At 37.9% G+C, this 26,038-nt stretch overlaps 1 protein-coding gene across 3 annotated transcripts in view; it reads right to left on the bottom strand.

Annotated features, from left to right (window-relative positions):
* LOC136876029 (putative RNA-binding protein Luc7-like 2) overlaps positions 1-26,038 on the bottom strand; it is a 131,820-nt gene that overhangs the window by 64,035 nt on the left and 41,747 nt on the right. The window contains exons 1-3 of one of the 3 annotated variants that reach the window (XM_067149639.2): positions 10,628-10,712; positions 10,238-10,292; positions 9,638-9,729 (exon numbers count right to left, since the gene is read on the bottom strand). In XM_067149639.2, the coding sequence (XP_067005740.1) occupies positions 9,638-9,700 (63 nt within the window). In that variant the 5' untranslated portion in view covers positions 9,701-9,729; positions 10,238-10,292; positions 10,628-10,712. Of the gene's footprint in view, positions 1-9,637; positions 9,730-10,237; positions 10,293-10,627; positions 10,723-26,038 lie in introns of those variants that run through there. The other 2 variants (XM_067149640.2, XM_067149638.2) reach the window with 2 other exon arrangements.

Raw genomic sequence — 26,038 nt, 5'->3', positions numbered from 1 at the left:
TTTGGCACAAGATAAATAATGTTTACAATCAGAAGGCAACCTACACTGTTAGTGGCAGAGAATGAAATATATGAAGGATATGGGTTAAGACACAGGAAGACAAGCAGAGAGAAGAATTACTTTTGCAAAATGAAATGAAATGACTTTCACATCCATAACTAACTTTACAAATAGCAAAATTGTGACAAATTAGTAGGCATTATATTTGTTCTGACAACTTATATGAAGGGCAATTCTTAAACAAGCAGAAAAAAAGAAAACAACAAGGCTCACAAAAAAAGCAAGCAGAATCTGCCTCGTGTGGATGTATGCCTCAAAAGTGCAGGTATACCATGTTCAGATAATGTAATTTTCTGAACTGCTGTACATAGCCAAGAAAATATTGAGAGTTAACCCACATTCTAATTTAAGTTTATATTATGATTTCCTTCCAAAACTTGAATGTTTTTGAGACATTCCACACCTGATATGACAATGAGTCAGAATGCTCCAGTAAACACAAACTATGTCTAAATTTCTTAAAGTTACAAAACAGAACTGCACAACATGAGCAGCATGCAGAGGCTCATGTTCTCACTGTCACTTCTGTTTTATACTGCAATGTTTGGCCAGTTGATCAATCATCAGATATTACATTTATATTCACAAACTTGCATCAACTATCTAATTTCCATCTCTAAGCTGAAGGACATCAGGTTATAACGACCATTCTCTCATTCTGTAACCCTACCACAACCCATCACACATCAGTGTGATATACTACTGTACTGAACCTGTGCCGTTCCAACAACCACTTACGATGCTGCCATGTGAGTGTATCGTGAATATGTAAACTGGGAAAGTTATCTAACAGAGCATAAAATTGTATTTGAGGAAAAACTGGACCAGAAAACAGACTTTTAGTAATACTGCATAAATAATGCAACAAATTCTTGTTCCCTTCCTAGAACGTCACTTCTGATATAAAAGCTGAGGTATGTATGTCTCCTGCATGTGCTTCAAAAGGAGGCTGTCAGCAATCCAACTGACAAGCTCAGCACTACACACGATTGAATACTTTAACCTCTTTTCATTTGTATGTAAAACATTTGTAGAAGCGTTAATTTTTAACTTATCAGTGGGGTGATTAGCTTAAAATGTTTATAAATGTTAGTTCTTTATAAATCTATATGCAAATGGAATTCTACACTAATGTTCAATATTATTTTGAGAGAAAACAAAGTTACACTTTTGTGCCCATGCGTACATTATCTTTATACAAAGTAAAGAGCCCAAAATAATATTTCCTAAAATCCGTAGGCAAGTAATACATGTAACTTCTTAGGAGTACATACATTGATACTTTAAAATACTTTCTAAACCTGGAATGTGGTGATACTTAAATGTTCTCTACTGGTTGTTTGTGATGCCGATTTGTTCAACTATCTACACCAACTCCACTGGCACAAAAGTTTTTAAAAAAATCAATGATTTTCGGGTTGTCATCAAACACTACTTGGCCCTCAGAGTTTGTCACAGTTACTTGAAAGTCTGATCCATCCGCCACGAATATAGTGATAAAATAGTTTTTGAACTCACCGTGTTTTTCTTCTTTCGTTTGGAAGGAGGCTGTTTCTCCCTCACATACAATATTTTTGGCACTCTCTGTATCACTCTCACTTTCAAAATCGCTTAACAATTCATTAAAATCATCATCTCCATCATCACTTTCCGCTGTGGTTAATAACTGAAAGATTCTCTGATCCAAAATAACATCGCTGCAAGAGCAGCTAGATTGTTGTTCCACCATGTTTGTTTACATCACAGATGAACTCCACAGACATCTACAAAAAGGTCTGCAAGTTACTTCCCAAAGCTACAATCTGTGATCAATTAGTTCTCCATAATGCCCAACTGATGGCAGAACATGTCAAAGATCAAATTGCCACTCGAGAGTGAACTGGGAAACTCGAAAAAATTAAAAGTTCTCACGCACCGTCTATAGACGAGCGTGGCAGTGCTGGACCGGCCTCGTCAGCCCGTCTATAGGCGGGCGTAGCACTCATCGGTTTAAAGCAATAATTATTTACCTCTATATGCCATCAATTGTATATCTTAACCCATTAACTACCAAATTTTTTAAATCAATATTTTAGTATATTCTGGGTACTATGATCAGCAGCAGCATACACTAATAATGATATTACTGAAAATAATGACTATGATGCTAACTATCCTAATAATGATAATAATAATAATAATAATAATAATAATAATAATAATCATCATCATCAACCAGTTGATGACTTAACTGATGATGATATTAACGCCATAAATGCTCATTCCCGAGTAAATCAAGTAAAATTCACTTTCAAAAAAGTTGGGGCGAACGATGTGAAGCGTGTAATTTACTCCCTCAAGTCAGATGCTCCGGGTAATGACGACATACCATTATCTTTCATAAAAAATATTATTGGTGCCATATTACCTATTCTGACGCATATATTTAATCATTGCCTTGTTCAGGGAGTATTCCCAACTGTGTGGAAGCACGGTATTGTCATTCCTATTCCTAAGAAGAATTCTCCTAGTTTACCATCAGATTATCGTCCTATATCCATTCTCCCACCCCTTTCCAAAGTACTAGAACGCTTGGTACACGAACAAGTCCTCACTTACTTGACTAACTTCTCACTGCTTGACCCTTACCAATCTGGTTTCAAGAAAGGACACAGCACAACGACTGCCCTACTGAAAGTAAGTGATGATATCTGACAGGCAATGGACACTCGACAAGTGACTGTACTGGTTCTACTTGATTTTTCTAGTGCTTTTGATACTGTTGTTCCTCAACTGCTACTTTCAAAATTGGATTCATTAAATTTCAGCAAGACGGCAATAAACTATTTCAGTTCGTACCTCAAAAATTGCCGTCAGTGTGTCAAAGTAAATAATAGCAGATCTGAGTGGCTTAACAAACCCCTCAGTGTCCCCCAAGGGTCTGTACTTGGACCATTGCTGTTTGCAATTTACTTACACGATGTTGCCAAATCGATTACACATTGCAAGTATCATCTTTATGCTGATGATCTGCAGATCTACTACCACTCAAGAACTGATAAAATTCAGAGTGCTGTAGAAAAAGTTAATGCTGATTTAAGTCTCATAAGTAATTTTGCACTGAGTAACAATCTCAAAATTAATCCTCTTAAAACGCAAGCAATAATCATTGGTACTTCAAAAAACTTACACGTCTTAAAACAATACGAAATTCCTCCTGTAGCACTAAACAATACCATTATTCCATTTTGTGAAACAGTTATGAATCTTGGTGTGGCTATAAGCGAAACATTGAACTGGTCGCAACATGTGATGAAAGTGTGCCAAAAGGTATATCAAAGCCTGCATCCTCTGAAGCGGTTTAAAAATATATTTCCTCGGTCCTTGAAAATAAAGCTCATTCAATCACTCTTGTTTCCAATTCTCGAATACTGTGATACAGTTTTTATTGATATCAATAACGAGCAAACCATTAGACTGCAACGTGCCCAAAATGCATGCATCAGGTATGCATTCGACATACAACCATACGCCCATGTATCCCCATTCTATACACAATTATCTTGGTTACGACTGAATGACAGACGTAGACTCCACGCAACTACTTTGGTGTATCAAGTGCTTTCTGAAAACACCCCTCCTTACCTATCCACCAGATTTCGCTACCTTAGTTCCCTGCAGCTGTTCAATACCCGGTCAGGCTGTACGCTAGAAATTCCTGTGCATCGAACCGCAACCTACAACAGATCGTTCACAATCTCCGCCACGAGCTGGTGGAATAAACTCCCCAATGACATCAGGGAAGCTAAATCTAAGACAAAATTTAAAATCCTTTGCCAGCGTCATCTTTTAAGCACTTCCAGTCTTTCTTGAGTGTGAATGGGATGCATGAATGAGAGTGAATATGGTTATTGCAATGTGTTCCTGTATATAATTTAGTTATACTTTACTCACCTTAGTTTAGTTAGTGATACTTTAGTTGCTTTAATTATACTTTAGGTTGTAAAGATTTCATATGTTTAAATTTTTATGTAAAATATACATTGTATATACATGAAGTGGTTAAGTGTAAGAAAGGGCCGGGAGCCCTAACTTCGCCACAATAAAGACGCTTTAATAATAATAATAATAATAATAATAATAATAATAATAATAATCAGTTCTAGGTCTGAGAAATGAAAAATATATTTTTTTAAAGTAATTCCTTTAGAGTAATCGATTTCTTTATATCGATCCCCAAATGGGGATCATGGTTGATAACACTCAGTTTTACACTTCATGATATTTTGTTTCATGCAGTCTTTCATTACACACGAAACATTGTTTATATGAATTTATCTTGCAGACTACATGCTTTTTGTCTCTTCATGTCCATATGTTTAATCGTATAGCCATTCCCGGAGATCCAGGTTTCGATTGGCAGATGTCACTGTGTGTTTCACATCTTCAGTTCTTGTGCCAATTTGCAATGCATTCAACGTGAAGTCCGACAATGCACACACAACACTGCTTCCTTACATTCTTCTTGCACACTCCACATTTTCTTTGCTTGCCCATGTCCGTACGTTCGATCATGTGTCCCCTCGCGGAAGTTCTGATGTCTATTGGAATACGTGACGTAGATGGCTTAGGGTATGACGGACGACCAGCCCGCTTCGGATCTGAAATGGCCGATGACAGCTAGATATGATCTTGCCACCATCCTTCTGAACTGAAGCAGTGATATATGCCCATTTGTAAGACAGTAAATTGCGTGGGCATTGACTAATGCCACATCAAGTGCATTAGTTAGTAATGGAAAATACCATTTCTTCCCTCGTATTCTGACCCGGTATTTCTGTACATTCCAATCCAGCTTATCGACGCCCCCCGTATGTTTGTTGTACTTCCCACCCAGGTTGGGTTGAGGGACTTTTATTTCTTTTTTCTGGCCCTTGCTCCATCTTTTGACAAAATTTATTGGCTGTATTTTCTCATGCTTTGATAGCATCTTCACACGCAGCTGTTATCTTTCCATATCACGGCCAAGATCTCATTGTTGCTATCAAACCTGTAGTCATAGGTTCCTCTTTCTTCCTTAATCATGTTCTTCTCACTTTCAATAGGGCATTTGTTCATTCTATTCATTCGTACGGTCCCTGTCGCTCTCACTCCCATTTCTGTTAGTGTTTTCATCAGATGGAAACTTGTAAAAAAAGTTATCAAAATAGACTTTGTGAACCTGTGGAGACTGTAGTATGGAAATCATTTTCAGTATCACTGAACCACCAAGTCCTAGAAGAGATACATCATTTGTGTCATTTGCTTTTCCTTTGTACACAGACAACTGATAACAGTATCCACTTTGGGAACAGCACATGGCCCATTGCTTGAAACCGAATCGCACTGGCTTTCCACGGATGAATTGCTTCAAGTAGTGATGCCCATAGTATCGTATCATTTGCTCATCGATACTCAGGCTTTCAGAGAAAACGCCAAATTTCATGAAATTCTTATTTAGCAAATCCAATAAGGGACGAATTTTGAAAAGTTTGTCTCCCTCAGATCCCGGGATGCTATCCAGAAGTGAGTTGTCATTGAAGTGAAGGTGGCATTTGATTTCAAGATATCGGTTGCGACTCGTACATTTCCGCACAATTAATGCGTCAAAATGCTCATCTTCATTCCAATACAGCTGCTCTTGAGGGAGGGCGTGATATCCAGTGAATAGCAGAATCCCTATGAACTTTGATACATTCTGGCGATAGTTGGAAGCTGTGATTATTGTTCTGGGAGGCATACCGAATGCTTTCACTAACAATCAATCTCAGTACTGTTTCACCAAAGAATTCTTCGAAACATCCAACAGCAGTCTTTCCTTTTAGAGCTGTTGTCAAACTGACTTTCCACTGCTCAATTTCTCGAGAGTCAGGATATGATTTACTGTAGGTTGCGTCTTCCCTTATCCACTTAGAAGTGATATTAGACCTAACTTTTTTTCTTGCGGGGTTTGCATCTTCCACTTCAGGTTGCACAGTTCCTTCGCAGTCCCGTTCTTGGCAAGTATGCACTTCCAATCTTCCCGGTACATCAGTTGGGACCGTATCTTTTAGTTCAGTTTCGTCAATGTCCTCACAGTCAGAAATATTGTCTACGTGATCCGGTGGTAGCTCAACTCATTTACATAACAGTCATTTTCATGGACATCACGAACCATAAAGTTTGGATCATTGACTATTTCCTCGATTTCTCTAAGACAAACTGCACTATAGCGACTCATTATAAAGTTTGGATCATTGACTATTTCCTCGATTTCTCTAAGACAAACTGCACTATAGCGACTCATTACGATCTTAAAAAAATAAAACAAAAACTTACATGGTATCTGCCATGAGCCCCAAATTGGCATCAAGCTTTCAGAAGCCTCAAATGCTAAATGAAAATAACCATGAAGGTGAAAGGGTGTTCTATATCTTCTGAAAGCATTAAACATTAAATTCAGTTGATTTGAATTTGTAAATAAAATATTATAACATGACTTACTGTTATTTGAAAATTCGCAAGTGTTGGAACTTCTGAATACCATGCCACATCACAGAAATCACGCACTACAACCCACAGCCGTGGCAACAATGAACAAACACTTCAACCAATAGCTTCAAAAATGTCTGTAGAACAATGTCAACACGTAATCAGTGTTACCAATCTAAACATAGAAACAGAATTTTCAAGGAAAGAAGAAATCCCCAAATGGGGATCATGGCAGTTAATGGGTTAATTGTATCACTAAAATCCCTATTTATCAAGTTTCTGTACATCATGTGATACAGTTCACACAAAATTTTAAATGTTGTGTTGCAAGACACTCATTTGTAACTCAAACTGAAGATTGTTTGAAAACAGGTATGTATACTACATGTAAAATGCAAGAAATCAAGTTTATGTCAATACATGACAATAAAAAGCCAAGATTAGTATGTCACTGCATGGTTTATAACATTGAACACAAGAGTAAGAAGTTATGGAAATGAGTCTCTTGTTTCTGCACTGAATTTGAAATTCTCCCTGCAAAATTACAGTATACGGTAATAATTAGGGCTCAAATAATTGTGCGCTTAACTTTTCAGAAATATGTATTTATTTTTGAGCTTAAAAAATGGAAAATACGTGATTAAGTTTCCAAAATATGTTCTTAAATTTGTACTAGAATTATACAGTAGTTGAAGCATCCGGTGCACATCTGCACTAAGAGTTTCTCACAAATGCTGCAAAATAATACAATTTTATAAGTTTTTTAAAAGCCTCCACACTCTCACACAGAACAGTTTAAAAGTAACACTCTTCACACTTTTGGAATGCATCTTATTCGTTGAAACAAGAAGTCCATACTGTCAGTCTATGCCCCCACTGTAATTTCGGGTAAAATTTCCTGTTAAGGTACGGACTAGTGTGGAGGTAAAGGAGGCTTAATGAAACTGATGTCTCCAGCCCCCCTCAATGACTGGGGAATTTCAGTCTTGAAATAGAACATGGAAACAAGGGTACACTAATGAAACACAGGAACTAATTGCTAGAATTGCCAAGGATCAAAAACATCGACAGAAACATCTAAGGAAACCATACCTCTGAATATAGAAAATATGTACTTGTGAATAAATACGTCAAACATGTATTTAATTATATGAGCGGCAAAAATATCGAAATAAATCAAACCTATTTAGTTAAATAATATTTAAGCACATAATGATCAGAAACTTGGCAATAATGTTATGCATTTACTTTTTGTTAAAATGGGTGCCCAATAACATGCCAGCAGCCGAATGACACACATTCAAACATCCGTAATGCCACTGATCTCAGCTGGGATTGATCCCGCCATCTTGGGAAGATCAAACAATTGCTCCACTGCGGTTGCCAACACTGTCACAAACAAGTTGAACAGGATCTAGAAGACATCCCTGCCCTAAACAGGCAGAGGTTCGAATCACATCACCCACCTTTGACCCTTTGAAGGAATGGAAAAATCGTTCCACAATCACCACAGATGTTTCCCTACACAGCATCATCTCCAGTAAAAACCTTGCCAGCAGACTTCATCTAGTGCATAAGATGCTTACCACTCTGAATAGTTGGAACAAACCACGGACTCTCTCTTCAAGTGGAAGCAGGTTTCAACAACAGCGCCCTACGACATCGTGAGCAACTGTAAAATGTGGGCCTATGCAGGCATTTGAAGTGACTTCCTCAGCAACAGAGTGGCTTAAAGAATGTGATCTCAAATACAATGTGCTGCTCATGGAGCCACTACTACACTAGTCTGCCAATGCCACGGATGCAGTATTTCTAACCTGGGTACAGTGACAGCACTTTCTGCCTCAGAGGGGAAAACAATGACAAACTATTTCCCAATGTTTTTACAGCCACCTGTTTTGGTAGATGTGGATTGTAATGGTTATGGGCACTGCAATTATGTTAATCCTACCACCAAAGATTTACCCTTAATTAGTCCATTTCTCTCAGTCTTAGAGTTCACTCCATTCGCTATTGTATAGTTCAACACAACAAAAACAAACCTCTATATTTTACATCTACTCAGCCTGTACTATGGCCATTTTACACTAACACAGTAATTGCGTACACTTCAGATCGACACTCCGGCTATATCCCACTGTGAGAGATGTGTATGCCAGCAGTTTCGGAAGGTGCTTTAGAATAATGAAGCAAAATCCATGTTCACAGCCTTCATAATTATAGACTCATATGTATCCACTATTTTCAACAAAACAAAGAACACTTGGAAAACTGTGACCCATGAGTTTATTAACCGCATACAGTTGCACAACTCAAACTGTACCTAGTCCATTTAATAACAGGAGAAAAAAAAAAAAAAAAAAAAAAGTGCTCACTTACACAGATGGTAGTGACCACCATTGAGGGCCTGTACATTCGAATATATTGCTGTTGAAGTATTTTATAAAAATAGTGCAGACTGATGGGTTTCAGAAATAAGTCCTTGAGCTGAGAGTTGAACTGAAGATCTATCAGCTCAAACATTCTCAGTCATAAAATAAAGGGTCAGTCTTCAGCTTCTTGAAATCTTGAAACCTAATCAAAAACAGATCTAGAGCCACTTCCTCTGCCCTGTTTGGCCAAGCTGTTTCCCTTACAATTTTAATAGTATCCTCCCTTTGTCTTTTGCATGATACGACCCCCACCATAAAAACAAATTAATTGCTGATACACCCCCTCCCAATCTGTTTCATTGTTAACATTTTATTCTACCATATACCCATGTGGATCAGTTGCTGTTAATTGACACACAGTGACGGCTAATGGGTTAGTTTCATTTTAAAATATGAAATAAATTTACAGACTACCTGCATGCTTCATAATCTGAATGATAATCAACTAATCCTGTTTTGTTAAAATGCAATATCACAGAAAGGAAAAAGTTACACCTGTAAAGTTTACACATTCACAAATAATGAAGAAACATCGTCAGATTTGATCAACTGCCATAATATTTATTTCAGAAAGAACGCTTCTTAATTATTTTAAAATCCCTGAACAAGAGAAATACAAGAACTTAACCTTCCTGTGTTTAGTCTATGAAACTTACAGACTCTCTTGAAACTCGAGTGGTGTCGCCGAATGATGTAATGGTGACAAAATCTATCCGCATGGGTGTGTGTCAAATACTATTTTATCTCCCTAAGGGTGAAAGAGACCAGTTGAAAAATGTAAGTCGCAACTTTTAAACACTAAACGTTACAAATAATACTTTTTAAATTGTGGGAATAGTGTTGAAGAAGATTGAGGGTACATCACCGAATGAAGTCCGCAAACCCTCGGCATCATTTGAGAACAAAAAAGCGAATATACTCACAGCAAACTCTCCTCTGCATTTCGGAACTACTAAGAGCACCATGCAAACGAGTTTGAGTTACTTACAGACTGAGGCTTCTGGAACACGGAAAGCTCTTTGCCACCCTTCATTTATTAAATACGAATGTTACAAGACTACATTTCAATTTAGTTTTAGGGAAGCGGTGACTTAATATGCTTTAAAATGTTAACTGATTTTGTCACCTTACAATAACTACCACCTTACTTACCAAAAGGATCATCGAGTACTTCCAAAAACAATATTTAAAAGTACTGTACCTGACATAATATAGAGATTGGTCTTAGCCACTTATTATACAGTATTTGTACTTACAGATATCTAAATCTCAAACTCAACCTGTCATATCCTCAACTTAAGGCGTGATATTCTGGAAAGAACTACAGTTTGTTGCATTAATACTATATCACATTCCACCAGTGGAATTTTAAATTAATAAAATCAGCAAAATAATTCAAACAAAAGAGATGACATACATGAACAGATCAAAAAATTAAAATAGACTGTAATAAACAATCTCAAGGTATAATCATTTCAATAAGATACACTCCATCATAAAAACCACCTCCAATATCTATCTGCCTCTAAGGCCCTTAACAAATCTAGTAAAGAAAAATTAAGAAAATTTTGAAACTAAGAACCTTATTTGAATTCAAGTAAACTCATATAAATCAAAAACAATTGAAATAAAGAACGAAAGCTTACCGTAGAAGAGAGAATCTCATGAGGGCAGCAGCTTAACAGAAAGCTCTTGCACACTTTAGGATCAGAGAACTTCACTTGGAATCTATTATTCTCTCCTAAAATAGAAAACACGGCAATCAGTAGTAACAACAATGGGGCAAACCAAGTAGGTAGTCTGCAATCAACACTCACATCTCCAAGGGCCAGACATTCCTTGATATTCAAAGACAGATTCTAGCGGTATATCAAAATAACAAAAATTTCACATTTCCAGCACAACACAGTATTTTTTTGAATAAACCAAATAATGCCACATACAAATATATTTGTTTCTCCAACTGACAGTGGCACAGCTTGACAATGACTTGCATCTGCACAACTGACATCTCCGTACACATCAAACCCAAAGACCCTGACAACCTAAACAATGCCTTGAACACTAGAGGTAACCCAGATTTCCCGGGGTATGAACTCTGTACCCTTCACAGATAAGCAGCGAAATATAATCTCGTTCTTAAAAAAAAAAAAAATCAATAAAATCTTAAAACACACATTCACAACCTTCCCTGACCCTCAACATCAGAACCACATCAACTCCCCAACAAGACAAGAGGCCTATTCAAAAAACACTGTGCAAACGTAAAGTGTTGGCAGTTTCCTGGAAGTGGTACATGTTTCTGAAACCCTCAGCAACTGATTCCACACAAATAGACAACTGCATTTCCACAGGCCTCGTATTAGCCATAAAGCTGCTGCTCCTGTGTAAACATTGAAACAAGACCCTTCAACTAGTGATGGGACATTCGATTCATTTTACTGAAGAAGTAAGTATAAATAACCACCTAATCGATACTTTATTAATGCCTCAGGCAAAATTGAATAAAATTAAAACTTACAGGACATGTTTCGACCACTTAGTGGTCCTCTTCAGCTGTATAAATAAAGAACTGAAAAGAAAAACATTATGACAATAAGCTGAAGAGGACCACTAAGTGGTCGAAACATGTCCAGTAAGTTTTAATTTTATTCAATTTTGCCTGAGGCATTAATAAAGTATCGATTAGGTGGTTATTTATACTTCTTGATTAAACATCGATACGGTCATGAAATGGACAACTTGTAATACGAATGCTAACCAAGCAGGAAACATTACGAACATCTATCTTAATCATTTTACTGAATCGATTCATTTGATTCCGTTCACGTTACTGAATCGATACAGTGATCCCATTCACGGCACATTAGTCACCGCTCCTACTGCATCTGTGTAGTATGTGCTGGTAAGACAGCAGCAGCATTCAGTGCTCGAAGCTGCCATCTGGTCTTCATACTATGAACTCCTTTCTTAGAAAAAAAAAAATGCTAGTCACTCTAATACATCAAAGGTTTCCGGCGATGCAGGGTGGGAAAGGTTAGGATTAGGAAGGTAGCAGCCATGGCCTGAATTAAGGTACAGTCCCAGCATTTCCTGGTGTGAAAATGGAGAAACTATGGAAAACCATCTTAACGGCTGCCGATGGTGGGATTCAAACCCACCATCCCCCGACTGTAAGCCCATAGCTACGCGATACTAACCGCACGACAACTTGCTCAGTCATTTTTGAAAATGTGTATTTTTCTACCAGCTGAGGATTTTTTTTAAATCATCATATTTTGTATAGGCTACCCGAGATGTACAGTAGCCCGCTGGTTTCCTGATTCAACACACTGTTGGTTAAGTTATTGCGTCTGTCCACATATGATTGAAGGCTTGTGCAACGATGTGACATATGAAGTGAGAGAATACCGAGCCGTTCTTCCCAATATAAAATAGGTATTTTGAGTGGTCATGAGCATGACTCATAGTCATAGGGCAGGCTAGAGTCGAGTTTGTCAAATGTCAACTAAGTTATAATACTAAGATTCATTAAACTAATAAATAGTACAACCTAGTAGCCTACCTACTTACTAGCTACTTCAGAATTATGTTTTGACTACCTTTTTAACACTGCAAATAAATCCATCTCTTATTTAAATCTCACTATAAGAAGAGGACAGTGAATGCAAAGGGTTATTATTTTCAAATGAGCTGAGCTCAAGAGTCCATTATAGCATACGATTCTTTCAGTGTACCATGGCTCACTGTATGTCTCTCTGCAGTGGAAGCTCGGCTCTCCGTGTGTCCAGTGAGCCGATAAGGAGCCGTGTGTATCTTGTGTCTCACTGAGCCGCGCCTGTTCACGATTCTTTCGATGTGCCGTGATTCACTGCCTCGCTGCAGCGGAAGCTCGGCTCCCCGTCAACGTCCAGTGAGTGCACCACTCAGCACTGTCTGCTGGGAGTTTAAGCTGAATCGTGTGCCGTGAGCTCGCCGTTCCTGTGAATCGATTCACTCTGACACTTGAATGAATCGATACACTGCTTTGAATCATGCATTCAGTAGCCAACACTACCTTCAACAGTAGCATCAGACCTAATTTTCATTAAGAAATGCAACTTCATCCACAGTCCAATGGACTTCTTCAAAATCGTCAATATTTCATGAAGACCTATGTGAAGCTAGATGCACTAACACAGTGAAGGTATTCGGCAACGCAACAACGGGAAAGAGCAAGGATTGCAAAGGAAGCAACCGTAGCCTTAAGGAAATAATGAAAATTATTAATGATGAGTGATTATGGAAACAATGGAAGACCATATTCAGGGCTGCCAACGGTAGGATTTGAACCCACCATCTCCCAAATGCAACGTACTGCTTTTTTAAAATTACCAACTGTACCAGGCAACCTCACTCCTGGCACTAAACTAAATAAATTCTTGCACAAAGTTTATTCTGATGATGATGCTTGTTTAAAGGGGCCTAACATCTAGGTCATCGGCCCCTAATGGTACGAAATGAAATGACAAATTAAAAGCCTCCACTGACCAGAATTCAAAATGTGAGGACGAAGAATGAATGGATGGATATGAATGTAAAACGATCAGTGGAACCGACCCACAGTACCCCACATGCACAGAAACTAGCGTTAAACAATAGTATTACTGACCAAGTAACTGCTTCTATAGCACGATACTGAATCGATGATACCTGTAGTCAAAAGGGGTCCAATATCCAAGTCATCGGGCCCTCAAAATGGTACTTATCACTAGAAAAGTAGAACCATGGTATTTGTCAAGTTGCGGTACTAATAAAAAGTAGTGTAGACTCTCGGTATTCCGCACATTATGGCACTACTCACAGGTAATGAAATTCGCACATGTATTACAGACCTATGGTGTTTTGCACATTGCGGTGCCAGGCAACGCAAATCTATGGTGTTCATCACATAAGTGTACTAACCACAGGGACTCGTACTATCCCATGGTGTTCCTCATGTAGTGGGTACTAATCATAGGCAAGCCAGAACCATGGGTTCCCTCATCCCATGGTGTCGCTCATATAGTGCTACTAATCTCAGGTACTGTAAAAGCCATCGTGCACTCGTTTGCTACTAATCACAAACCTATTTGGTACCTAACATAGTGGTACTATGTGCAAGTAAAAGCGACCCATGATTGTGGTACTAGTCAAAAGTAGTTTTATGGTTCTAATATAACCATCCCTCTGTTGCCCCTTTTAGTCGCCTCTTACGACAGGCAGGGGATACCGTGGGTGTATTCTTCGTCTGCATCCCCCACCCACAGGAGGGTTGTGTGTTTGGTCCGCGAGAAGGTTCGTGGAAAGTTTATTCTATACAAAACACTAGTTAAGTATAATTTAACTATTACCATAGTATATGAAACTTAAACCATTCTCAGCACAATTCACTGTAACAGACTATTAGTGCATCATTCCAGTATGAAGAAATCTATAAGCACCGTGCGTGTCGCTCTAGCGGCCGGGCGGAGAACAACACGTGAGACAGACTCCAGAATCGCAGTAGCTGATCCGTTATGACTGAGCGTGTAGCTACTCCGATGATAATGGCAGAGAAAAGGAGATCAAGTAAACGCAATTGTTGTGTTGTCGGATGTTCCAATACGGGAAGTGAAGTACAATTTTATTGTTTTCCAAAACGAGCGATAGAAGTGGACCGAAGGAGGCGATGGATACAAGCAGTTAACCGAACGAAGTAAGGTCTACACATACGTACTGCACATGTTTGCAGTAAGTTCAATTGATCCGATTTAATTTAATTTCGGTGTTAATTTTCAGCACCGATGGATCACTTTGGCAACCTACGACTTACTCAAGAATATGTAGTGCACATTTCATCAGAAACAGAAGATCTGGCCATTCACTAAGTCCAGCCAATGTTCCGACAATATTTCCGGATGAATACAAGAAGAGGAATGTGCCGCCAGGACCCAGCTTACAGCGCTTTCACAGACAACTCAAGCGATTAAAAAAGGAAGAATCAGACGGAAAATTTTCAAGTACAGTTTGCCCAAGTAACATAACCAAGGATGCATCCGTGGGAACAGATGCATCTGATTTTCATTGTTCAGACTTCATGTTTTCTTGTTCACTAAATGAAAACGACGTAAATACACAGGCATGTATTCCACTTAATTTCGGTTTGGGAGGAAACATTACGAAACATGATAAAATGTGTGGAACGGAAGACGATCATGCAGACATCAAGGGTCCAGGTTTCCAAAGCAACAGGTCCATAAGGAACAATACACAAATGCGTCATTGAACAGGTGTGAACTTCAACGTCTTTGGCTTGCTGCTTGCGTTATTAACAAACTGTAACGTTTCGAAATTATGTAAAAAAAAAAAACTAAAAAAAAAAAAAAAAAAACAAACAACAACAGATTATCGATTTTCCTAGTGAAAATGAAAACCGTACTGTCCTATTCTGCTTTGAGAGTGCTATTCGGAGTTCACAGGACAACAATTTCACGTATTTTTACGACCGTGCTTATTCAACTGGCACTGCGTACGAAACATTTCATGTTCTGGCCCAGTAAGGAAAGTGTTCAAGAAACAATGCCTCCAGTATTTAAGAGAAATTACGGTAACTGTCGAGTCATTATTGACTGCAAGCAATTTAGGGTTGAACAGCCCCCCCCCCCCAAGTAGATCAGAGAGTATTTCTAATCTCATTCTCAATACAAGGGTTGCAGAAGTTTTAATTGCAATCACGCCTAGAGGTGTGATCGCCTTTAAACCTAAATGTTACGGTGGAAGAGCTAGCGACCCATTCATAACAACCGACAGTGGTTTATTAACTTTCCTTCCACCTGGCGACGAGGTCATGGCTGATGAATGATTTCCTGGCATCAGAACTAACTTATATGGCCGCGGTGCCATAATCGTGACACCACCGTTCTTACATGACAAGAGATTAACAGCTGAGGAAGTTGAGAGCAGGACAATATTGAGAGTGTTAGAATTCGCGTAGAAAGGTGTATTCAAAGAATCAAAATATACAATATATTACAGAAATTGCCAACAGAACTTTTTCCACACATGGATGACATCGTGCATATGTGTTGCGTGTTACGAATTTACAACCTGCAATAATTAAAGAATAGTTTCAGAATTTTTCTACCAACACTTCGTTTTATATATTCTTTGTTTACATTTTGATCTGTTCAACGTTCAACAAGCAAGAATTGACAAATAAATAATAATCATTATTATTAGGAATATCGCTAATTTTTGGCAAGTAATTACTGAAACAGAACTTAGTCGTTTCGGTGAGACATTCCTCGACATACTTATTGTCCTGATAAATAGGTATTGTCAACTGTTGTGCTTTGCTATATACATATAGATCACATTTTCCCAAGCCAGTTACGTACATCAGTATTTTTATTTAATACATATGACTTGTCCTTAACTGTATGTTATTTTGCTCGTCAAAGTAAAGGTAACGTACTCGCACATTTCCTGACTCATCTACTATTGGTTTATCTTTACAGGAAGATGGACATTTAACTTCTAACACACTGTCAGCTACATTTCCTCTGAGAACTATGCCATCTGGAGATCCACAAATCCAAGGTTGTTTCTTGTGGATTATTAACCCACATCGAATAACACGAAAATTAAATGAACTTCCATAGCATTCTATTGCTTCACTTTCCATTTCACTTCCGTAAGAAAGATTGTTCAAAGCAGCTCCCCAATTGGAGATTCAGTTACAAATGCGAGAGGTATCAAAGTTATGTCGCCTAGTTTTGATCCGATATGCTTTTGTGCTAACAGATATTCTTATCTTTCTTTCTGGAAACCATCGAAGGCTTCCTGATTCAGATAGTCTATTCAAAGAAATTTTAATTATATAATCTGTACAAACCTGCATTTTGCTGGTAAAATACATTTCGTCACTCACAGTGCAAAAGGTGTATATGTCTGGCAAGCGCACTTGCAAATGTACGAGTAATAGCCGTGTCACAATTTCCTCACAGTCTTCTCTCTCCACATCATTCTCTACCCTATCTATCAATGAGGTGACTACGGCCCTGCACGATTGTTCGATTTCAGTACTTGCTTCTGCTCGAAGCATTGTACGAAGACTGCAAGGGATATGTTTTAAAATATCCTCAGTTAATTCGAAGGGGGAAAGAGATGTCTCCAAAGTCTTTTTACCGAACAGTTCTACGGGTTTGCCTTTTCTACATTTTTCTGTTGACATTATTTTTGGGCTCAGTTTTCCCCATTGTTGCAGACAGTCTGTTTTGGAGGCAACACTTTCATTATTTATATAATACACTACCGTAGCTAGGTGTTTGAAAGTTCCTCTGGCGCCGGCAGGACACGAACATTCGCTGGTAGACATTACGATTCTAGTCAACCTGAACACAAAATAAAAATGCGTAAAACTTAGCAAACATGCATTAAGCAATCCTTACTAAATAAACTTTATAAACTGTTACCTAACTACACCTTGCCTACCTCAAGTTTCACGATATAAGGCGGCAAAGTGACAGACGTTTGTCGGGTGACTTTTCCTGTGATGTATCCGAAACCATTCAAAATTAACTTTTCAATGCCGTTCACGTGGCCAATGACAACAAGGTTTCTTCCTTTATTGCATGACGATTCACTTAGATCCCCGAATTGAACCGCTCTAAACCCGCAACTTCTTCGAATGACACACATGTACTGAGACTGTCGCACTACGCCACACCTCTTGTTTCAGAACGGGCCACTATGTAGCGCTAGTAGTAGCATTTCGACCTATCTGCACGGTACCTATAGGATTTAGTACTTACCCTTTGAGGAAAATGCTTTGTAGAACTCTTGGGTTTTGGAAGTGGGTGGAACACATCAGAAGGTTAACATTTTTATAGAGAACAAAATTCTGGACAACTTTTCAACAGCTATCATGGGAAGAACCAATCTGCAACCTCCAAAGTCAAGGAGAAAGATGATGACTGTATGATAGAGTGATCCATGATTTACTCAGTATATATGAGTGGCAATTCCCTTTGTTAAATAAAATTAATGGGCTATTCAGCAATTCTGTCACAAATGATTCTTGGTATACAACGTTCTCCTCAAAAATGACAGATGTTTAATCAAAATTGATTTCACTGTCATTATGTCTGGCATGCTCTGCCAAAGCAGACTTCTTTGGCTGGCAAAGATTGAAGTGGCTGCGATACTCCTCCCTACATGTTTGGTCAAAATAAACCGATCCACAGGAACAAGAAATCATTTATATTCCAGCACAGGTTAGAGCAAGAAGATCTTTAACCCTCACAGAGTCGTGCACTCATTTGAAACGTTAGTAGTTGTGCAGGGTGTTGACAACACCCCAACTCTCATTTCATAGTACAACCTACATAATGACTTTTTCCAAAATTGTATTTTATTAAGTGTAATATAGATTTACAAATGAAACTAGCAGGTGAAAATAATAAAATACGCAATATTCATGTAGAAAAATCCAAGCATACGAAAATATTGATATTTCACAATTTCTGCATTTCATTACAGAACAAATTAATACAAGAATATTTTAGAATTACACTCAATGTTTCTGTTATGAGAAACATAATGTAAGAATACATTCAACATAATACAAGGGCAGAAACTTAGTCTTTGTGGTTCATCTGAATCTTGGTAAAATTTTTCACACATATTCCTCATATGTTTCAGACACATCATTCTACAACAGCCATCACAGTACAATTTAGTCTTTACATCTTTGTTTCCAGGGCATACTGTGCATCGTGATTGCTTCAGAGCTTGTTCTCGGACGTTTGTCATCTTACTGGGGTCATTAGCACTAGTTAGTTTTGCCACTTTTCCCGAATGGTCTTGGGTAGGCTTTCAGTATAGAGTCTTTTATGCATTGTGGGATTCACTAATTCCCTTCCAAGTGCACGCAGGAATATTCGGCGTACAAGCTTCTTCTCAGGGTTGTTTGAAGAGAATATGATCTGAGCGTTAATTCCAGCAACGTCAAGAATTCTTAAGAATACTGTTAATGACCAGAGTCTGCATTTCCGTGACGTCGAATATGTACCAGACATTTGATCCACTATGTCCACTCCTGTTTTAGTCATATTGTACATTGTTGCAATTGCAGGTTTCTTTTCATCTCCTGTACTAGTATCAATTTCATCATCAAAATGCATTGACAACAGAAGAGCTACACATTTGTTCTTCTTTGAGACATAAAGAGACAACAGACATATTTTCCCGGAACCCAAACAGGCTACTTTTTACATCTCTGTCCTTCGCACACGTGAACTCCACTGGTAACTCCCTCATATTCTTACGAAGTGTACCAATTAGAGTCAGTTTCTTTTCACGAAGTGCTCTTGCAAGAGGAATGCTGCAAAACCAATTACCAGTTACGTTACACTCAGTTCCTTCAATAGGTCGAACTAACCTCTTTACAACTTCGGTCGGTGAGTTATGGCCCCTCCGGTGGTTTGCCAACATAAATTTCCATTTACTGAGTTTACCATGTCTTAGCATCGGACAGTGTCATAATTTTCAAACCATATTTAGCTGGTTTGCTTCAGATGTACACTCGAAAACTACATCTACCTCTAAAAGGAGCAAGTTGCTCCTAAACAGTTGCATATTCGGAAGGTGTGTAATTATTTTCATAACTGGAGAGAAAAGTTCGAAAATCTCCCCAATTACGGCTAATTTATCAAGTTCCCTTCCCTGCCGTCGGTCCGATGTCATCAAGCCGAAGAGCACGCAACAAGAACAGGAATTTGTGTAGTCTGGTTGTTACATCTACTCTGAAACCAGTCTGATCCATAAGTCTTTGAGATTTTGATGTCCCGAGCAAAACACTTGCTAGTATCAAAATACTAATCACACACTTTATTTCGGATTCATCGGCATGCTTAGCATCTTATTAGTAACTAATCTCATTTTGTTCCGTATTGAAGATACAATAAGTAAACTCTTTCAAGATTGATATTATTGTGTCCACCTTTTCAATAAAAATATATATTTTTAGTGTTTAAATTCTACATGAATTAAAAACACCAGTTAGGGACATGTTTTGCCCTAGTTATGGGCATCTTCAGCCTATATTAATCTTAAGGTCAAGAATTAAAACTATAAACATTGGAACTTATAGTAAACTAACTTAATACTAAATACAATTGTCTTATGCTATTTACATAGTTTACAATATGTACAGTATCTACAATATGTGCATTAACTTTGCCAGAATTTATGAACAATGAGGTAACTTATTTTATAATGACTAGACTTCCAATTGTGGACTGGATTGATCACAGCGTGAACTGGGGCTTCTCAAATTGTATTGACTAGAATTTTTCACTGCGTGAGTTGGGGTTTCTTCAACTGTTATGGTCGTCTGAGTCGTAAGAATTTTTACAAAACTGGAATCTTGGTTAAAGTCGTTTAGGGTTTGAATTAGTTTGAATATTCATTTAGAAAGAAGCATGGTTATGCTTAAGGTTGAAGCGTGTAAGCTGGAGACATAGTTATCATTCACTGCTTATCGGATAAAAATATTTTGGAAAATTCAGTCATTCTTGTTGATTAACTTCCCATTGGTGCATATTCAATCTGGGAGGAATATGAGTTGTCTGTAACTGGATAAGAGAAAAAACGGGGAATTAGAATGATGAACGTGGAACCCAATACGATAATAGTTGCAGAGTGAGTTTATCGTATGAACTTACTTGTCTTGTCGACGTTAGCTGGGACCAATTGTTCCAGTAGTGTCTGAACGGCTAAGCTTGCTACTCCTAGTGTAGTATTGATGCTGTAGCGGAGGGGTGGAGCGTTGTGGGGAAGGGGGCGTGAGTTTCAAATGGTGCATCCGTATTGTTGCTTGAGAGGCGTTACTTGAATTGGATTGGGCAGGCCTAGCATTAGGTGTGGCTATTGGAGCGCATGCGTTCTGTGATTTAAACATACTGGGAACTTTATTCTGATTTACGGCCTGGATTAACCTCGGAGTTGTTTCATATAACGGATTTTTGTTATAAGTTTGATCCAAATAAATGTACAAGATTTCCGTTTTGTTCAATCATTTTCCCTTGCCTAGGCTTTTAATGACCGTCAAATCAGTGTTTATAGGTTAAAATGTGCCCAATGTGAGTTCACATATTTTGGACAAACCGGGAGTAACAAAAACAAAGAGAAACACTACCGACTGCTTCAAGTGGAGTTCAAATAAATATTAGAGCCAGCCTGTAGTCAATCCTTTGTGAGGAGATAATTCTGCCGCCCTCTCAAACTACGTTGCAGGAGCGAGGGAAAAGCCTGACAGTAAGCTGCCACAATAATTAAGTCTATAAGAACTTAGTCAATTCCACTAAAAGGTGTAAGAAATCAAATTATAGCTTTAATAGTCTGACGAAGAAAAGATTTTTTGATCATTCCAAGTGGGGTTAAAAAATGTTTTTCCTTTTTTTCTAATCTCGTGAAATGAGATAATTCTGTAATCTTCTTAAAGTACTTATATAAGAGGAAGGGTGCTTGATGGCAAGTAGTAGTGTTTATAAGTAGCCACAACAATATAGTTCTATGGGAACACAGTTCTACTAAAAAGGCGTTTTGCAAAGGATTGAAGGTGTAAGAAATCAAACTAGAGCATAAACGGTTTGAACCTTAGGACAATGATGAAGGAAAAATCTTCTGATTATTCCAAATGGGGTTTAAAATAAAATTTAAAGTTGCTAGTTTGTTGCCGATCTTGTATGAAGAGACAAGTCTAGTCCTATCAAAGCGTGTACGAGTGAGGAAGAGTTCCCATCGGAAAGAAACAGGACAGTTCCCATCGGAAAGAAACAGGACATCATTTCACCACTATAGATCAAGACCTCACAATTATTAGAAAAGTAGGTAAAGGGAAATTGATGAATGAATTAGAAAACATCTATATATTTTTAGACCAATACTATAACAAAAATCTAAACTTCAATGATATAGTTGAAGTAAAAAACCCATTATACGAAATATTACCAAAATTACTGCAATCGCTAAATTTAAATCAATACAACATTCTAAATAATCTTAAATTATCATCTTCCAGGACCCCTTCTATTTTAAAAAACAACTCCTACCCTGTCCGTCCCCACAATCCCACCACTACCAATAACACAAACTTAACACCCGGCCTAATCCCCCACCACCTCCCATAATCTCACACCGTTATAACACCAGAAGCACAAGCATCAGGTATCAAACTACTGATTAACACTATAACAGTCAAAAAAAATTTTTTTTTTACCTCTCCTTTAATTTCATACACTTAATACATAATTCTCCTCTTATTGCAGACTTGAAACCATCTTTTCTTTTTCTACTCTCTATATAAAAAACCACAGTCACACCTCTCAGAAAAAACACAGCTACTTACCATCGAGCACTCTTCCTCAATGCAAGTACACGCTTTGATAGGACTAGACTTATCTCTTCACATGAGATCGGCAACAAACTAGCAACTTAAAATTTTATTTGAAACCCCATTTGGAATAATCAGAAGATCTTTCCTTCATCAATGTCCTAAGGTTCAAGCTCTAGTTTGATTTCTTACACCCTCAATCCTTTGCAGAACGCCTTTTTAGTAGAACTGTGTTCCCAAAGAACTATATTGTTGTGGCTACTTATAAACACTACTACTTGCCATCAAGCACCCTTCCTCTTTTATATGTGCTTTAAGAAGATTGCAGAATTATCCCATTTCACGAGATTTTTTTTTATAAAAAGGGGAAGAAAAAAAAATGGGAAAAAATTTTTAAACCCCACTTGGAATGATCAAAAAATCTCTTCTTTGTCAGACTATTAAAGCTATAATTTGATTTCTTACACCCTCAACCCTTTACAGGACACCTTTTAGTGGAATTGACCGAGTTCTTATAGAACTTTATTATTGTGGCAGCTTACTGTCAGGCTTTTCCCTCACTCCTGCAACACAGTTTGAGAGGGCGGCAGAATTATCTCCTCACAAGGGATTGACTACAGACTGGCTCTAATATTTATTTGAACTCCACTTGAAGCAGTCGGTAGCGTTTCTCTTTGTTTTTGTTCTGAGAATTGAACTCATTTCTCGCTGCGTGCCGCGGCCAATAGCATATAAACTTGACACCCCGCTTAGACCCTCTCCTCCTTTAATCTCACATCGTTGTAACACCAGTAGCACAAGTATCAATCATTTCAAAGCTACCATAGCAACTATTTAACACTATTACAATCGAAAATAAATGAAATTACACACAACGTTTTCTCTCCAACTCAAATTTACATCAACCAATTTAACATTATTAAAGAGGTAAGTGAATTTACACACATCGTTTTTTTCTTTGAACTCTCCTTTCCTCCAAAATCATTCCTTAATACGTAAATCTCCTATTGTTACAGACTTCAAACCAAATTTCCCTTTCGACTCTACACAAGAAGCTACACTCGCTCCTTCCAGCTGCTTACCATGGAGCACTCTTCTTCACTCGTGCTTTAAGAAGACTACAGTTTTATCTCTTCACACGAGATTTACAACAATCTAACCACTTCATATGTTATTATAAACCGCACTTAAAGTATCAAGCATTTCCTCGCCACTACAGCATAGAGTGAGCGGCAGAAACATCTCATTACTAGCTTTAAAATGTATTTAAACTCCACTTGGAGTAATCAGCAACATTCATCATTATTTTGACGTTTGAACTGTTTAGGATCCAAACTTTTCTCTAACGCCCTCCACCAACACAGGGCGCCGCTTTACAAGATCCAACGTAGCAATTTGCGCTCTTATAGAACTACCAATATGCAACTTGTTACCACATTTTTAGACAAGGACATTCAAGAAAGTGCATAAAATTACGTCTATTTGTTTGTAAGACTTTATTATTAAGAATATCTTAACTATTTCCTACATCATCCTCACATTCATTTGTAATTTAATTTTTTTTTAAATCAACAACAACTAAGAACAATCAGGATCCTGATTTTTTTATCTTTCAGATTGAGATTTAGGCTGAAGATACCCTTAAATAAAGAGCGAAACATGTCCTTATAATTTAAAATCACTTTTTATGTATTGAATAGGTGGAATAAATAAACATTAATATTTCTTTGACTTTACTGTACAATTCAATACGGACCAAAATATGAGAATTATAACATGTAATAGTGTCTATGTCAATGTTTGTGCAATTAGTAAGTTCTGATTATTACATCATCCACGAATAGCGAAAAACACTCGAGCACTGACTTAGCACTTTAAGCATGAGCCTTGACACCAGGGAGATGCAATACTATGTTTTGTTGATGCATCCTAACATTCCTTGGAGGGGGACCTTTCTTCCACTTCGTCTGTTTATCTTTACCCAAGTAATGATTTCCTCCTTCATGGTGAACTGAATCATTATCACTCTGTCCATCATTATCTTCTTCACTATCAACCTCTGTATCACTGTCCTGGATAAGTTCCTCACAATTGTTGCTTTCTTCTGGATCTGACTCATTGAAATCTTCTTCACAACTTTCATCTTCTTCTAAAAGTTTGCGTATTCTAGCCTCACGTCGCTCATAACTAACACATTCACAGAAAATGTGACTTTCACCACTCAAGCGAGAACTGAGTACTGAGCCGGAAATGTTACGACAGTGGTTGCGCGGGGGGTATGACGACACCCCACATGTGAAGAAAGAGCGCTAACGACTGTCACAGCAATTCTAATTAAAAACACTCCAACACTTCATGGTCAAGGTCGCTTAGAAAGGTATAAGTGATTACAGCAAGCTAAATGAACTCAATCGCAAGATTTAGCCTAAAAAATGAACATGGGGTGTTGTCAACACCCCGCGCGACTCTTAAGAGGGTTAAAAGACTGCAAACAAGAACTTATGAGGATAGTCTTGATAGTGTGCCTTATAAGAATATATTGCTAATCCTATCTATCGGTAACAGCCATTACGTATGGCAAGAAGGCCAAATTCCCTGGAGGAGAATCACATAAAAATTTTAAACTTAGGATGTAGCACTTCATTAATCTGTTTCATTGAATAGCCACTGGTTAGGAATGTTCCGGCTAGGAACTCAAGTTCACCGTCTAACTTTTCCTCTTCACAAACCAACCTTGCTCAGCTAATAAGGGTGTTGACCTCTGAAAGGATGTTAAGAGAGTTGACCTATCAAAATATCAGTGTATAATTAGTATGGGTGGGTTTATGGTATACCAAACTTCCTAGAAATCAAAACATTCAAGAACGGCTAACATCCTCCATGTCCAGTCTTCAGAGTAAATTTGATGTTTGGATGTAAACTGTTCCAAACGACCCTAAAATATGGATAATTCATGTTCACCACAGGGCCAGATGACAAAAGTGTCAACAACATCTCGGTCAGATCGATGGTTCTTCAAACCCTACATATAAAGATTAGTGATCACTGACCATGAAAAACTAAATATGAGCTGGTAAGGACAAGATGAAACAGATTAACAGAATCGATCTTATCCAACAGGGACAAGGTATTCATGACTGGAGCACTAGTGAACAAAGACACATCAAAACTGACCAGAATATCATTAGGAGAGAGACATACACAGATTGAATAAAATACTAATAAATTGTAATGAATTCCTAATGTTCACTTTATGTAGTTCTCCAAGGTTGCAAGCAGTATTGGCAATAAGTTTAGGGGAAATTCGGTTTTTACAGATCTTAGGAAGACCATACAGGTGGGAATCTAGAAACCCGCTCTAAAACCATGAGAAACGTCACTCGGAAACAAGCTACCTTAAAGACCAGATGCTGTTTTACTATCGGTGGCATTGGTAAGATCATTCTTTATCACTCTATACGAAGGAGCACTGTGGTCGCATTGCCTTAATCAGGTTTCTTGACCACCGAGTCTTCATTTTCACCAGTTTTAGAGCATGGGGTGGCTTGAAAGGCTTAATAATGGCAGCAATTTCAAGACAAACTTCCTCACCGACATGATTCGATAGAAGTTTCAACATTACAGATGATCTCCTTAGTCAGAAGCTAAAAAGGTGAAATTA

This window comes from Anabrus simplex, chromosome 6 (assembly GCF_040414725.1).
Source record: "Anabrus simplex isolate iqAnaSimp1 chromosome 6, ASM4041472v1, whole genome shotgun sequence".
NCBI lineage: Eukaryota > Metazoa > Arthropoda > Insecta > Orthoptera > Tettigoniidae > Anabrus > Anabrus simplex.
The sequence above is the reverse complement of the archived record's forward strand: the minus strand, read 5'-3'. Positions and strand labels throughout refer to the sequence as shown.